Source organism: Narcine bancroftii, chromosome 3 (assembly GCF_036971445.1).
Source record: "Narcine bancroftii isolate sNarBan1 chromosome 3, sNarBan1.hap1, whole genome shotgun sequence".
In the NCBI taxonomy this organism is placed as follows: domain Eukaryota; kingdom Metazoa; phylum Chordata; class Chondrichthyes; order Torpediniformes; family Narcinidae; genus Narcine; species Narcine bancroftii.
The window spans coordinates 275876937-275889277 of NC_091471.1; the positions used below are offsets into that span (position 1 = coordinate 275876937).

The 12341-nt window shown below is 39.9% G+C and overlaps 1 protein-coding gene across 2 annotated transcripts in view; it reads left to right on the top strand.

Moving 5' to 3' along the window:
- The window catches only part of cbarpb (CACN subunit beta associated regulatory protein b), a 212108-nt gene that overhangs the window by 177412 nt on the left and 22355 nt on the right, over positions 1-12341 (top strand). The window contains exon 2 of one of the 2 annotated variants that reach the window (XM_069928183.1): positions 5999-6057. The exons of the other annotated variant lie outside the window; for it this stretch is intronic. Within the exon in view, the coding sequence (XP_069784284.1) occupies positions 5999-6057 (59 nt within the window). The remainder of the gene's footprint in view (positions 1-5998; positions 6058-12341) is intronic. 2 annotated transcript variants of the gene reach the window in all.

The following is a 12341-nucleotide window of genomic DNA, read 5'->3' on the forward strand; positions in this document are numbered from 1 at the left end:
GTTTGTTCCCGGTAGGTTTTCGCTATTGTATTTAATGTAAGGCTCCTATACTTGTTCGAATATTTCAATATTATTTCTTAACCTATATGTTATTTTTTCTAATGGAATACATTTATTCATTTAAATTTAGTAGTTTCTTCCTTTTAATTTGGTTATGTATTCCATTAATATTTAAAGTCATATAGTTCAGCGTAGCCCTTTTATATTTTGTTTATCTTCTCTTTCTGTTTTTCCATCATTACCTTTCCTCCTTTTCCATTTCTGTTTTCTTATTTTCAACTCTTTATAAGACAACATTCCTACAACATCCAACATTTTCCTTATTCTCCTATTTCTATCTTATTTATCCCCAATCTCCCCTTCCCCTCCTGAGTTGTCCTTTATCCCTTGTCGGACAACCACATCTCCCCTCTCCATTTGGATTTGCGAATCCACTCGCAAGCGTCAACTGATTTTGCAGTGACCGCTATTTCCCCTCACCCCGCCCCCCCCAGAAAAGATTTCACTTTTCATATGTCACAAAGGTCACTCTTTTAATTCCCTCCTTATTCTCTCTATTCCATTACCTTCCCTTATTAATTCTTGTCTATACTATCTATATTTTCCTCTAAGTACAGATACATTCACGTATGCACATTGTCTCTATTCACTCTTATACCTCTTTACCCGCATACATATCAATCGTGATCATTTTTACTCTCATTACCCGTCTTCATCCCTCAGTCTATTTTTGTCTTTACCCACATACATATCAATCGTGATCATTTTAACTCTCATTACCCGTCTTCCTCTCTCAGTCTATTTTTGTAATTGTTCTGCAAATTTTCGTGCTTCTTCTGGATCCGAGAATAGTCTGTTTTGTTGTCCTGGAATAAATATTTTCAATACCGCTGGATGCTTTAGTATAAATTTATACCTTTTCTTCCATAAAATCGCCTTTGCTGTATTGAACTCTTTTCTCTTCTTTAGGAGTTCGAAACTTATATCTGGATAAATGAAGATTTTTTGCCCTTAATACTCCAGTGGTTTGTTGCCCTCTCTTACTTTTTCCATTGTCTTCTCCAGTACCTTTTCTCTTGTAGTATATCTTAGGAATTTTACTACAATAGATCTTGGTTTTTGTTGTGGTTGTGGTTTAGAGGCCAATACTCTATGTGCCCTTTCTATTTCCATTTCTTGCTGTAGTTCTGGACATCCTAGGGTCTTAGGGATCCACTCTTTTATAAACTCCCTCATATTCTTGCCTTCTTCATCTTCCTTAAGGCCCACTATCTTTATGTTATTTCTTCTGTTATAATTTTCCATTGTATCTATTTTTTGAGCTAGTAGTTCTTGTGTCTCTTTAGTTTTTTTATTAGATTCCTCCAATTTCTTTTTTAAGTCCTCTACCTCCATTTCTGCTGCTACTGCCCGCTCTTCCATCTTGTCCATTTTCTTTCCCATTTCTGTTAAGGTCATCTCTATTTTATTCATTTTCTCTTCTGTGTTGTTTATTCTTTTTCTTAAATCCTTAAATTCCTGTGTTTGCCATTCTTTAAATGACTCCATGTATCCTTTAATAAGAGAAAGTATATCCTTTATCTTGCCTTTCTTTTCTTCTTCTATTTCACTGTACTCTTCCTCTTCCTCTTCTTCTTCCTCTGGGTTGGCCATCTGTTGTTTCTTTGGTGCCCTTTCCTTCTCTTCTTTCTTGTTTCTGTTGTCTTCTTGCTGCAGGTGTTCTGCAGCTGTCGTTGCCGGCTGTGGAGATCGACTCCCCAGCTGGTCCCCCCTCCCGTCGGTGTGTTTTTTTTCATTCGCATCGCGCATGCGCGAGGAATCGCGCATGCGCGTTTGCGCACTTTTACTCGGCTCAGCGAGCCATTTTTGTAGTCCATTATTTACCGACCTGAGGGAGCGGGTTTCTCTCTCCGCAGCGGGCCTCTTCGGACAGGTAAGGCCTTCACCTTTTTCCTCCTTTGTCTTCTCTTCCTCTCTTCTTACCGTTGCTTTCGATTTTTCTTTTTTTGTCGCCATCTTCTTTCCACCTTTATACTCACTTTTCTGTAACTTTTATTTCTGTGCCTTTGTGTTTTCCTTTGTTTTTCCCGACTTTTCTGGAGAGGGCTGGAGTTCACCGTCCGGCCACTACTCCATCACGTGACTCCTCTCAAAGACGAAATTTTGAGACTACAGAGTTTGTATGTTCCTGTCAAGATTAAAGGCAAGGTTAGAAGGCAGAGGGAACCTTAATTGTTAAAGGGATATTGGGGATCTGGTTCGGAAAAAGAGAGAGGTCTATAACAGGTATAAGCAACATGGAGCAAATGAGATACTTGAGGAATATAAAAAATGCAAGAAACACCTGAAGAAAGGAATCAGGAAAGGTCAAACAAGTCATGAGGTTGCTTTGGCAACAATGTGAAGGAAAATCCTAAGGTTTCTACAGGTATATTAAGAGCAAAAGGATAGTAAGGGGAAAAATTTGTCCCCTTGAAGATCAGAGTGGTCAGCTTTGTATGGAGCCAAAAGAGATGGGGAGATCTTAAATGTTTTTTTTCATTAGTGTTCACTCAGGAAACGGGCACAGAGTTGTGAGAAGCAAGGAAAACAAGTAGTGAGGTCATGGAACCTAAACAGATTAAAGGGGAGGAAGTGCTTGCTGTCTTAAACCAAATAAGGGTGGATAAATCCCTGACAAGATATTCCCTTTGAACTTGCAAGGACTCTGCCAGAAATATATAAAATGTCCTTGGCCACGGGTGTGGTGTCAGAGGATTGGAGGGGTAGCTCACTTTGTTTCATTGTTTAAAAAAGTCTGCAAAGGTAACCCTGGAAATTATAGGCCGGTTAACCTGACGTCAGTGGCAGGTGATCTAAGAGATTAGATGTACAATTATTTGGATAGCCAGGGATTGATTATGGATAGTCCACATGGCTTTGTGTGTGGTAGGTCGTATTTAATGAATCTTATAGAGTTTATTAAGAAGGTTAGTCAATGAAGGAAAGGCTGTAGATGTTGTCTACATAGACTTTAGTAAGGCCTTTGACAGGGTTCCACATGGGAGGTTAGTCAGGACGGTTCATATGCTAGATATTCATGGTGAAGTAGTGAACTGGATTTGGAAATGGCTGGACAGGAGAAGTCAGAGAGTAGAGGTTCTCAGATTGGGACCATTGTTGTTTGTCATCTATACCAATGATCTGGATGATAATGTGGTAAATTGGATCAGCAAGTTTGCAGATGACACCAAGATTGGAGGTGTTGTGGACAGCGAAGTAGGTTTTCAAAGCTTGTAGTGGGATCTAGACCAACTAGAAAAATGGGCTGAAAAATGGCAGATGGAATTTAATGCAGACAAGTGTGAGGTGTTGTATTTAAGAAGGACAAACTAAAATAGGCCTTCTAAAGTAATTGGTAGGGCATTGAGGAGTGTGGTAGAACAGAGGGATCTGGGAATACAGATACATAATTCCCTGAAAGTGGCATCACAGGTGGATAGGGTTGTAAAAAGAGCTTTTGGCACATTGGCCTTAATATATCAAAGTATTAAGTGCAGGAGTTGGGAAGTTATGTTAAAGTTTATAGTATTGTTTGGAGTTTGGACACCTAACTTCAGGAAAGAGTGCAGAGAAGATATACTAGGATGTTACTCGGACTTCAGGAATTGAGTTCCAGGGAAAGGTTAAACAGGTTGGGACTTTATTCCCTGGAGCAGAGGAGAATGGGGGAGATTTCATAGAGGTATTTAAAATGATGAGGGGGATAGACAGAGAAAATGTAGATTGGCTTTTTCCACTGAGGGAGATGAGAAAGGGGAAATGTTTAGGAGGAATACAAGGGGGAACATCTAACTTCCAGCTGCATTGGTAAATGTGGGCTCAGTTTTAACACCTAAGAAGAGTTTGGACTGGTACATAGATGGGAGAGGGTGCAGGTCAATAGGACTAGGAAAAAAATGGTTTTGCACAGACTAGAGGGGCCGAGGTGGCCTGTTCAGTGCTGTAATTGTTCCATGGAAGTCTGGCATAATTCCTCGAATTTGTTCAATCCATTGAGTGTTCACAGGTTAGAGATTGATAGGCTGTGTGGTGACTCTAGCAAAGCCTCCACTGCAGTGCAGAGCTGCAAATATCCTTATTAAATGGGATGGGTGTAAAATGGGCAGTTAGAGATGTAGGATTAGAGAGGGAGTGGGAGTCTTTTTAGGAGTAAGAGGAAGATGTTAAATCGCTAGAAGCCATTTTGTTTTGGAGTGGTCTGTTAGAGTCCCTTTATGGACTCTTAGCTGATGAGCTACTAATAAAAATGCATAGAGTTTAAAATGAAATTAAAGCTGAATTCCGTATCGGTGATGATGAAACAAATGGATCGTCGGTTCACTCACATTGTTCAAGAAAGGGAATCTGCCAACCTTACCTGCCCTTCAGATGACTCAGACCCACCAACTGCTTTCTCAACTCAAAAACAATGGGCAACAAATCCTGGCACCGTCTCATCCCATAGACAACAAATTTAAACAAGCATCCACTTTCCTGATTTATGCAGTGAAATTCAGCTCAACCTACAGCAGGTGGACTGTAGGATGACATTACTGAAACAGGCCATTGTGAGAAAGGGAGTGGACCAGGAAAGGGTGACCCTGATTCTATCCCATGAACTTCAGTCCCTGCTTGATGAAAATGCTGCTGCTTTGTTAATCCTTCCCGAAAAAATGTAGCATTTGTTATGCGGAGAGAAGTATTACTTGTCTTCTGATATTGCCAGAAAACTGGCATGGTTCTCTGGGCGCTGTCATCAAGGGAATAACATCAGTCTTCCTTTTAACTCATCCCTACTACTCAACCACGATGGTAATCTCCAGCCTTCATCTCAATGCTTGTTCTGAGCACTTCTCAAGAAGTGCTTTATCTCCTTCTCTTTTCACCAATTCTACTTCCTTGACGGTAATCAAGAGTACATACAGGTTTAAATGGCCAGAATCAGCTTCTACTATGCTGTAAATAAATAAGATAAAATAAACTTTAATAAAAACAGAATATGACAGAGGTGAGTCAGACAGCATCTGAGGAGGAACAACAGAGCTAAACATTTCAGGTCAAGGATATTGACTCAGGTTCTCTTCCTACAGAAGCCATTCAACCTGTTGGGTGTTTCCAGCATTTTTTAGTATTCTTAGCAGTCCCTCCACACAGGTTAAGCTAAGTTAAACAGGTTCAATACACACACACACACACACACAACACACACACACACACACACACACACACACACACACACACACACACACACACACACACACACACACACACACACACACACACTAAGGTTACTGGCTTGCACCCAGTGTTGGAATCCTGACTGAAGGAAGGGGCCAAGCAACAAAAAAAGCCCGGGAGTAATGACCCGTGGGCAGGACTTCTGACTCCTGATGAGGTGCCCTAACTGGCTACCTATGGGGAAGAAACACAGCTTCTAACCCCAAGTAAGCGGAGGACTGTGGCTACAATGCCAGTATGTATTCGGCCTAAGGATTGCTAGCCCCTTACCTGCGTTCCGCTCCGGATGACGTCCACCGTGATGACAACGACGAGTGCAAGACCTGACCACATGGCAAAGAAGATGAACAATGTTGTGCTCAGATTTAAATATTCCGCTCTGCTGAGCTGTGATGTACAGGGCCAGCCAATGTACAATGTACAGTGTGTGCTCCGACTGGTGGGCGGGCACACTCCTGATTGGCAGGCGAGAGAGGCTGGGCAGTGCTGAAGGGATGATGGACATATTTACAATTTTAAACTTTTTATTTTTTTTAATTGATTTATTTTTCTCGATTTTTTTTTTTTCTTTGCCAGTTTTTGAAGTTGCTGGTTGCTTGAATTTCAGATAACGGGTTTTACTGAATATCACAAGGTCTTCGGTAAACTAGTGTAGAATACAATTTCACCTGCTACCTCTGCAGGAGTATGTTAATGAATGTCATCATGTAATCATTACTTATCTCAAAATTCCTTCTAGACACATCTAATGCTCAGCTGAGCATGTCACTGGAGATAATTTCAACAACCGATCAGTTGGTGAGAGTTTTAGATTCAGAATGATTTTGGTTGTCATAGGATTTACAATTTTTAGCTGTTACACTTGGAAAAAAAATCTAAATATATCTGAATTAATGATGAAATCAAAATTTATACCTTGAGATCTTGTGCCATACAAATCAGAAAGTGTCTTGGAATGAGATATAACAATTCAAGACCACTGAATTGTGTACTTAATGGGTCCCAGGCCCAAGAGAATTGCATATGGTACGAATTAGAGGTAATAGTTCAAACAATAAATAAAATAAGGGGCATTAATCTGGCGTATTTAATATACTAATTCAATGGAAGATTGCCAGATTGATCATTGAGTGGGTGACAGTCATTATGACCTGGTTTAAATGAATGCAATGTTAAAAATTGGTCAAGGTAATTGAATAGGATATTTATCTTCAACTGGCTGTGTGCTTGATAATTCATCTTGCTTCTGGTGACATGCTCCAAGGTGTAAATTTAGAAGCAATAAAGTTCTAAGTCTGCTCAGTTTCTTTCATGCACTCTTCAAACACAGGTAGTCAAAGGAACCTATTTTATCGGGGAGGACTAGATTAAAAGTGGCATAGCTAAAGCAAGGTCTGATCAGCAGTACCCCAGTGAACCGTTGTGGAATTTAATTCCGCACACTCTCTTTAAAGACGTTTATTTTAATAATTGCCACTATGTAGTCATTTTTTTCTCCTATTTCCCAGAATTTGCATTCGATTCCCCACCCAGGCACTTGTCACTATAACGGCAGTACATGTCTGGGACACTATCCCTATACCTCATCCTTTCCCTGTTGGTGCAAAACTGGATTAATAAACTATTAGATAAATCTTATTGCTAGAACATTTCATCCCAAATATCTCTAGAATAAATTATTCCGAACTAGGGATTTATTTTCTCAATTGTGTCCATAAAGACCCAAGTGAAAGCATCTCAAAAGAGAAACTTTGAAAAATATTTTTTATATTTATTTACACAAATGAAATGTTAACCAATAATAAATGTTAACTGTCTCGCATTTAAGTACACACCAATTTTAATTTAAGGGTGGCAGGTGAGGATTTCTAAATTCACAGAGAAATTACTAATCAATTCATTTGTTTAGTGAAGTGGGATTCAACCTTTTTCTTTCCACTCACATACCACCCGAGGCAATCCCTCTGCCATCAGTGCTCGGTGATTAGTGAGGGATTGCTTAAGATGATATGTGAGTGGAAAGAAAAAGGTTGAAAACCACAGTTTTAATCGTACCTCATTAACTTGTTATGTGCACGGTTTCATAACTCCAAAGGAAATGGGCCAATGACAATTTTTCTGAAGCAAAATATTTCAGTAACAATTGGTCTAGAGCAGTGATTCTCAACCATTTTCTCCCCCACTCACATCCCACCTTAAGTAATGTCTTACTAATCACAGAGCACCGATGGATTACTTAAGGTGGTATATGAATGGAAAGAAAAAGTTTGAAAACCACTGGGTTGGTGGAAACAATCTGACAATGAGGTGGTAAATTTAACTTTACCAATATATTATTTTTCCTTCCTATGGACGCTGCATGACCTGCTGAGTTTTTCCAGTACTTTTGTGTATAGAACAACAAATGCACCGTCTAGAGACTTTCTTGTTTAACCCCAATATGACGTTGTCTTTGTTGTTTCTACCAATGTCAATTTAATTCCATTTTGCACATTTCTTGACTGAAATTATTTGAAATGTCTCATTTCCTGAACACCAATGAACTCAAAAGAGGCAAAGCTAGATGGATAGTTTATTAGAAAGGGGCTCAAGGTGACTAAGCATAAAAGTGAATGCCGAATTGAATCTAAAATCTTATTACTGTGCATAGCAAAGCAGGTGTAAGGTGCTGTGTAGCCCACTCTGGTCCTGATTTGTGCATTCATATGATCTAAGCTAAAAATAAACAAAACTTTCAACTCCTGCTAATAACTAATGATCCAATAGCAATTATCTTAACATATTAGTTTGGTATTGTTTCTTTGGTTAATATCAGAAACTCTTTGAATTTAGCTTACACTTTGAACTTAACCTGTCACAGTTTGATTGCAATCATGTGTATTAGACCCTACATTTTCTGTCTGGAATGCTTTTTGTTGATTAAAATATATTTGCCTTAAATTTATTCATGGGGAAATGACATCTTTTTGTAGGTAAATGATTCATATAAATCTGAATGATCACTGTGTATTTGAAATATACCTGAATCCAAAGAGTTGAATTCTTGTGAAGTTGTCAGTGTTGCTAAGAGTTGACCCACTGGCAGATTCCTGACAAATGCAATGCAATATGCTTCCATATTCCAGTCGAGTGATGTTTACACTCCATTATCTCCTTGTCCAAGTGTCCCAGTTTTAGATTTTTTTAAATCAAAAATAGAATTTATTCGCAATAAGTTATTTACAATTGCAAAACCATTCTACGTCTCTTCACAGGCTTTACATCATGTACATCTATTCCCATCTTTGTATATTGATATTTACTCTCTCAATATACACCATTGCCTCCACTGTGGTAATTTGTTGATATTCCCACCTTTGCTGTTTCAGGGGTTTCCCCTCCGACTCAGCCCCTCATGCCCAGTAAAGAAGTACTCTAGACTATGGTCCTTCCCCACAGTGCTTACATTGGCAGAACCAATAGAACCAGGCTTCAGTGCATCCCTCAGCGCGTATTCCTGCAGCCTGGAATGTGCCAGTCGGCAGTGTTCCCTCACCAACATCTCCATGTGCTGAAAGACCAACAGGTTTGGGCAGACCAAAGGGCTTCTTTCACTGGGTTTATGGTGTTCCAGCAGTTCTGGATGTCTGTCCCAGTTTTAGATGTTTCACTAAATGGAGAGGAGGAAGTCTTGCCATTGCAATTAAGTAAGTTGACAGCAACCACTGGCAGCACAGCCCTGTCCTAGTTAGGAGGACAATTCAGATCCCAGAGAGTGGAAATAAAAGCCCCACAGCCTCAACACCTAAGCCAACACTGCCACAAACTGCTATCCAGCAGGTTAGCACTTCTAAAACACACAGAAATGCTGGAGGAACTCAGTCTGTCTGGCAACATCTAAAAGATGAAAGGTGAGAATTAATTTTGGTCCTGAAAGGAGGCAGAGGGAAAATGGGAGAGAGAGAACTGGGGAGAAAGGAAACAGGGAAAATGGGAGAGGAAGAGAGAGAACTGGGGCGAAAGGAAATAGAGGGAAAATGGGAGCAGGAGAGAGAGAGACCTGGGGATCAGGGAAAATGGGAGAGGGAGAGGGAGAGAGAACTGGGGTGAAAGGAGAGATGGAAAATGGGAGCGAGATCTGGGGTGAAAGGAGAGAGGGAAAATGGGAGGGAGAGGGAGAGAGAGAGAACTGGGGGAAAGGAGGCAGAGGGAAAATGGGAGAGGGAGAGAGAACTGGGGTGAAAGGAGGCAGAGGGGGGATTTTAATGGAAACTGGAAAAGTCCTCTGGTTGAGTACAATCACAGCATCTGAAGACTTATGTGTTTCAGCACCTTTCAAAGCATCTCATCTTAAACCATCCAAATTACGCAAAATCAAAATATTCCAGGAGCTCGGAAATTTTAATTAAAAACCAAAATACATGCTGTAAATTACAGGTCAGATGACATTAGTGGAGTGATTAACAGAATTCACCTTCCACACAAGGGACTAGTCCAGAATGCCACCTTGGTCAGCATGGGTGAGTTAGGCCTTTTTTACTGTAGGGTTGTTGCTTATACCAATTTCAGTTTACTTCCATTGTATGCATCTCGAGTGAAGATATTTTAATAAGTTTAAATGTCTTATTTCCTAACATCAATGAAAATGAAAAGCAAAGCCCTGACTTAAGGAAGAGCTAGATGGATGATTTATAAAGAAGTTTACTGAGCCTCAAAATGAATGCAGAATTGAGTCTCTGATCTCATTACATAGTGAAGCAGGTGTGAGGTGCTGATTAACCTACTCTTGTCTTGATTTGTTTATTCATATGATCTAAACCATAGCAGTGAACACAACGCTGTTATAGCGCCAGAGACTGGGGTTTGAATCCCAAGCTGTCTGTAAGGAGTTTGTACGTTCTCCCCGTGTCTGCGTGGGTTTCCCCCAGGCACTTCAGTTTCCTCCCACCCTTCAAAACATACCGGGGTTGCAGGTTAATTGGGTGTAATTTGGCAGTGTGAGCTCATGGGCCAAGAAGGCCTGTACCATGCTGCATGTCTAAATTTAAAAAAAAATTAAATTTAAGTTCAAACTTAAAATAATTTGACTCCATGACTGTATTTGAGGTTGCAGTCATCCTGATATAATGCATTGAAATTGTTAGTTGAGATCATTAGCTATCTTTTATTTTTTACGGCTGCTCCACGATCTGCTGAGTTTACAAATGGGTGTCGTGCTCTCGACCTCAGCAGCTCCATATTTCCTGTTTAACTGTAATGTTAGCACCTTGTTTTTTTTTTCTCTATCAATGATGCTTGTCCTTCTGAGAACTCAATATCAGTTCAGCAAGGTAGCATCAAGGTGGTGGTTACTGAATTAGGAATCTAGCTATCTGGGCATCTGAGATGACTTCTGATTCCCTTGTTTATCCTTTTCCTGTAACTCAAACCTTGAAACCCAGGCAACATTCTTGCAAATCCTTCCTATGATTCAACGATCAACAGCATGCAATATTCCAAATTTGGCCTCACCAATGCCTTATCCAACTTCAACATGATATCCCGACTCTTGTACTCAATACTCTGATTTATGAAGGCCAACATACCCAAAGCTTTTTACACCGCCCTATCTACATGTGACTCCACTTTCAGGGAATTAGGTCTCAGAATTCCTAAATCCCTTTGTCCTACTGCACTCCTCAGTTGGCTCATTTAACGTGTATGACCTTTGCTGAGTAGTCCTATCAAAGTGTAGCACCTCACATTATCAGTATTAAACTCCATCTGCCATCTTTCAGCCCACTCTTCTAACTGGCCTATATCTTTTGAAAACCACCTTCATTGTCCACACCAATTTTAATGATCCAATTTACCACCCTATCAACTAGATCATTAATATATATGACAAAGAACAGTGGACCTAGTACAGATCCCTGGGACACTCTACTAGTCACCAGTCTCCAGGTTGACAATTTTCCACCATTGCTCTCTGGCATCCACCATCCAACCATTGTTGAATCCATTTCACTACTTCAACATTAATACCTAATGATTGAACCTTCCTAACTAACCACTTATGCAGAGTCTTGTCAAAAGCTTTATTAAAGTCCATATAGACAACATCCACAGCCTTCCCCTCATCAACCTCCTCTAAAAACTCTAAGATTTGTTAAACATGATCTGCCACGCACAAAACCATGTTGACTACTCCTAATCAATCCCTGACTATCCTAATAATTGTATATACCCTCTCTAAGAACACTCTCCATAAATTTACCCACCACCAATGTCAGACTCACAGCCTATAATTACCAGGTTTACTTTTAGAGCCTTTTTTAAACAGTGGAACAACATGAGCTACCCTCCAATCTTCCGGAACCTCCCCCATGGCCAGTGACATTTTAAATATTTCTTTCAGAGTCCCCTCTATTTGTACACTAACCTCCCTCAGGGTCCTAGGGAATATCTTGTCAGGACTCAGAGATTTATCCACCTTTATTCTCTTTGAAATAGCCAGTACTACTTCCTCATTAATCTGTATATTATCCATGACCTCACTACCAGATTTCCTTACTTCACCTGGCTCAATATTCTTTTCCTTAGTGAATACTGAAGAAAAAAATTCATTTAAAATTTCCCCCATCTCTTCTGACTCCTCACATCGCCTACCCCTCCGATCTTAAAGGACCCCAATTTTATCCCTCACTATTCTTTTACTTTTAATGTACCTGTAGAAACCTGTAGAATCTCCGATCTAAATCTACTAAGCTGAATCTTGACGTTATGTTCCCTAGTTCTAGTCCTCCCCACCAATGGAAACAACTTGCCTACCTCTATCTTATCTATTCCTTTCATAATTTTATACGTTTCTATAAGATCCCCTTTCAGTCAAGTCTTGGTGCTTTCTAAGAATGACCCAGAGAGCTCCTTAGTGCAAAAGTAATGAAAGGGTGGGAAATAAATGCTGTCCTACCAGTTACACTTTGTAAATGAATGGAAAAAATGTCATGTTATTCCAAGCAATAAAAGACATTACTACAGCAACAGGAAAACCTGTTTTATTGAAAGGAAATCTGTTTGTGTAGATAGGTGCACCAACACAACAATAGTGAATGGAACTATTA